A 4,979-nucleotide genomic window follows, 5' to 3' on the forward strand; every position below is an offset into this window, starting at 1 on the left:
TGAGAGCACCCTTTATTTCTTTGTTCTGTTAGCATATATAAAGGTGATTATAGGTGAGCAGCTCCTTCAAACTATAGAAATATCTTAAATATTACTCTATGCATCAGTTTAGCATTTTTTTCTTTTTTATATAGAAATGATGAACTCGGACTGAGAAATAGTCACAGATGTATTACCAGACACACCAATGGTGTATATTTAATTTTTTTTAAAAATTATTCTTTAATTTAATTGTATTAATATTTTCTAATATAACCTAAACCCAAACACCAAACCTTCCCACATCTCTGAAATAGGATATTCTAATCTACCTTTAAAATCAAATGGAAGCATGTGCTACCAACCCTGATATAAACACTGTCAGCAAATCTGTTGCAATACCACATGCAGAGAATATGGCAGCATTCTAGTGCATCAGCTGACAACAGGTGTGAAATGATTGATAGCAAATGTTTCCCATCAGGTCGGTGCAGGAGGTGAGTAACATATAATAGGAAGTTTCTGATGTCAGAATTACTATTGGTATTTGCTGCCGGTGGATAGAGTTCTCTTTACTGTACATTTATTTCATAATTGGGTCCCAGCAATGTGGTAACATCCATAAAAATGTAAAGAATGGTTAATGACTGGGTCATATTTATTAGTGTGTGTAAATGTACTTTTTGTCCCTTATACAACTAAACACTACTACTGTTGAAGTACATTCAGTGAAGTAATAACTAATTTTTTTTAAACATGATCATACTTTTTTATTACAGGTCAATTAATGAATAGTATTATCAGTAAGAACAGAAGGTATCTTAAAGAAGAACATTGTACTCTGAACATTTAAGTCTTCCAAAAAGGAGACTCACAAGTAATAAAGATTATAGAAATTAATTCTTCTTGAACTCTAGAGGATTCACACAAGCAAATTTCATTATTTGAATAGGGCAAACCTTATCAACTAAGTTGTTACTCACCAAACGCATAATGAATCTCACAGGAGAGAAACCCTATCTATGCTCAGAATGTTACAAGTGTTTTACCTGCAAATCAAAACTTAATACACATCAGAGGATTCACACAGGAGAGAAACCATTTAAATGCGCTGAATGTAGCATGTGTTTCACCCAAAAGTCAGGTCTTCTTGGTCATCAGAGGATTCACACAGGAGATAAACCATTTAATTGTATTGTATGTACAAAATGTTATGCCAATAAGTCAGAACTTGTTGTACATCAGAGGATTCACACAGGAGAAAAACCATTTCAATGCTCTGAATGTACAAAATGTTTTGCCAAAAAGTCAGTACTTGTTGAACATCAGAGGGTGCACACAGGAGAGAAACCATTTCAATGCTCTGAATGTACAAAATGTTTTACCAGCAAGACAAAACTTGTTGAACATCGGAGGGTTCACACAGGAGAGAAACCATTTCAATGCTCTGAATGTAGAAAGTGTTTTACCCGCAAGGCAGAACTTGTTGTGCATCAGAGGATTCACACAGGAGATAAACCATTTAATTGCTCTGAATGTAGAAAGTGTTTTACCTGCAAGGCAGAGCTTGTTGTGCATCAGAGGATTCACACAGGAGATAAACCATTTAATTGCTCTGAATGTAGAAAGTGTTTTACCCGCAAGGCAGAGTTTGTTGTGCATCAGAGGATTCACACAGGAGATAAACCATTTCATTGCTCTGAATGTAATAAATATTTTAGCCAATTGTCTGTTCTTGTTAGCCATCAGAAGGTTCACACAGGAGAGAAACCATTTAAATGTTCTGAATGTACAAAATGTTTTATCCAAAAGACAGGACTTGTTGAACATCAGAGGGTTCACACAGGTGAGAAACCATTTCAATGCTCTGAATGTAACAAATATTTTACCAATAAGTCTGGTCTTGTATATCATAAGAAGATTCACACAGGAGAAAAACCATTTCAATGCTCTGAATGTACAAAATGTTTTACCAACAAGACAGGACTTGTTGTACATCAGAGGATACACACAGGAGTGAAACCATTTAAATGTTCTGAATGTACAAAATGTTTTACCCATAAGACAGGACTTGTTGAACATCAGAAGGTTCACACAGGAGAGAAACCATTTCAGTGCTCTGAATGTAACAAATATTTTACCCAATTGTCTGATCTTTTTAGACATCAGAAGGTTCACACAGGAGAGAAACCATTTAAATGTTCTGAATGTACAAAATGCTTTACCCATAAGACAGGACTTGTTGAACATCAGAGGGTTCACACGGGAGAGAAACCATTTCAATGCTCTGAATGTAACAAATATTTTACCAAAAAGTCAGTACTTGTTGCACATCTGAGGGTGCACACAGGAGATAGACCATATAAATGTTCTGAATGTCCAAAATGTTTTATCCAAAAGATAGGACTTGTTGTACATCAAAGGGTTCACACGGGAGAGAAACCATTTCAGTGCTCTGAATGTAACAAGTATTTTACCAATAAGTCTGGTCTTGTACATCATAAGAGGATTCACACAGGAGAAAAACCATTTAAATGTTCTGAATGTACAAAATGTTTTATCCAAAAGACAGGACTTGTTGAACATCAAAGGGTTCACACGGGAGAGAAACCATTTCAATGCTCTGAATGTAACAAATATTTTACCAAAAAGTCAGCACTTGTTGTACATCAGAGAGTGCACACAGGAGATAAACCATTTAAATGTTCTGAATGTACAAAATGTTTTGCCAAAAAGTCAGCACTTGTTGTACATCAGAGAGTGCACACAGCAGAGAAACCAGTTAAATTTTCTGAATGTACAAAATGTTTTACTCATAAGTTTGGATTTGTTGAACATCACAGGATTGACACAGGAGAGAACCATTTAAATGGTTTGAATGTAGAAAGTGTTTTACCCCCAACTAAAGTCTTTTAAAACATCAAAAGATTCAGAGAAGAGACACCATTTAATGGTTTTAATGTCGGAAGTGTTTTGCAGTCAAGTCAACACACCAAAAGATTCAAACAGAGGAGAGCCATTTAAATTCTCTGAATGTAGCCAGTGTTTTACCCTCAAGCCATATAATTTTAACACATCAGAAGATTTATAGAGGAGCTAAACCATTTAAATGCTCTGACTGTTGCAAAGGTATTATCCTCAAGTTAGGTCTTGTAAAACATCAGATGTTTTACACAGGTGAAAACCATTGAAGTTCTCTGAATATAGCAAATGTTATAGCCTCAAGTAAGATGATCAGCAACATCCGAGTATTCACATAAAATAAATATTAATTAAATGTTTTGGATGTAACAATTGTTTTAAATTGATGTCACACCTTGTTAGTCAGATGATTCACACATGTGAGTGTGTTTTTATGATCTGAAAATAACAAGCATTGTTTTCTAACAAATAAAATGTATAAAAGAAAGAGCTTTCTATCCAGTAGTGAGTTCCAACTTATCTCAATAGTGGCATTCCTTCTTTTGCAATCAAAACTGTGAGTACTGACTATTTCTTCAGCTACACTGTACACTGCCCTGTTTCACACTTCAAGTGCTCCTATTCGTTATACCTCCTTATTCTTTCCCTCATACCTTTCTATTGCTGTCTTATCTCCTATGAGTATTATGTACTGTTTAGTTATTTCTTGCAAGTAAAACACTGCTTACTGTATCCCATAGCAGTCAATCAGGTTGTCACATTTGTTGATATCTGGTTTGTATGGGTTACAGCACATCTCTGTGTTTCATGGCATATTATTAAATAGATTTCAAGGAGGGTACATTGTTTACCAGGCTACTAATAAAGGTATTGCACATTCTTTTAAACTAGCAGTACATTACAAGATATAAAACAATGACATAGTATATATTGATTTAAATCGGATAGGACTGTCCTGCATATAGACTAAATGACTTTCTACAAATATAATCTGTAATGTGTAAAAACACTTGGATGTTAAATAAAAACTGATATGGATAAATATGTGGAATCTGTGATTGCGGAGCTATATCTTTTTTTATTATTAATAAATATTGTATGTTCTCTTTCATTTTGGAGATGGAACCAGGGGTGATATTTAGCTGCACATGCAGAGCTGACATACTGGCAAACAATAATAAAAACTTCCAAAAGACCACATGTGACTGGATCACTATTAAATAAGTTTTGGTAAAAATTTATTTAAAGCAAATAGCGCATGGCACTTATTTATGTAATTGCACGTGCACTTATTTTTTATATTATGAGATAGGAAATCGTTATTTCTGAGACCAGGGTAGAAAATTTGGTTTTCCTGTTGTAACCTTTCAAAAGCAAACACCTTATTTCTGATGTACAGGGTGATTCAAAAGTCGCAGTACACCCTTTTATTTCAAAAACTCTACAGGAATTGGGCCGATTGGCCGATTTCAAGATGGCGCCCATGTTTGGTACATACCGTAAAAGATAGACCACGTCACCTATACCTTACTGGAGTATTCAGGTTTCCCAATTTCCTGTAGAGTTTTTGAAATAAAAGGGTGTACTGCGACTTTTGAATCACCCTGTATATCTGATACAATAAGTCTTTGTTGCATATCTTGGTGCAGGGAAATGCTTTGTTGTACTTATCTGTCACACGCCGGTCCCACAAACAGGTACCAGTGCAGTTACCTGCCTCTTGTAAGCTGTGATCAAACCTACTACTTCATTATTGTGGCATCACTTGTAGTTTCTCTGCACAGGTGCTACCTGTTACTTTTGCTTCGGACCTCCTACCTGTTCCCGTTGGTTATAGCATTTTGGACGCTATTTAAACCTCCCATGGTTCCCTGTTCTTTGCCTGTTCTTCGAGTTACCCACTCTCAGTAGGATTTTGCTTCCTGTGGTCTTCTCACTTGTGTTTGCTGAACGTCTGGAATCAGCTTCTCATCGTTGTTACCGCTTGTTACACCTGGACTCATCGCTGCTGCTCTTCTACTCCATTTTCCTCTAGCCAGCTCAATATCTCCATTGCCTCGTTATTTGGGACTGCTGCT

General features: G+C 35.8%; 1 protein-coding gene across 1 annotated transcript; it reads left to right on the forward strand.

Annotated features, from left to right (window-relative positions):
• Window positions 1-792: 792 nt before the first annotated feature.
• Window positions 793-3,887, forward strand: LOC142151195 (uncharacterized). Its single transcript, XM_075206561.1, has one exon. The coding sequence runs from the start codon at window positions 973-975 to the stop codon at window positions 2,893-2,895; it is 1,923 nt and encodes a 640-aa protein (XP_075062662.1). The 5' UTR covers window positions 793-972; the 3' UTR covers window positions 2,896-3,887.
• The last annotated feature ends 1,092 nt before the right edge of the window (window positions 3,888-4,979 follow it).

This window comes from Mixophyes fleayi, chromosome 4, assembly GCF_038048845.1.
Source record: "Mixophyes fleayi isolate aMixFle1 chromosome 4, aMixFle1.hap1, whole genome shotgun sequence".
Classification (NCBI taxonomy): domain Eukaryota; kingdom Metazoa; phylum Chordata; class Amphibia; order Anura; family Limnodynastidae; genus Mixophyes; species Mixophyes fleayi.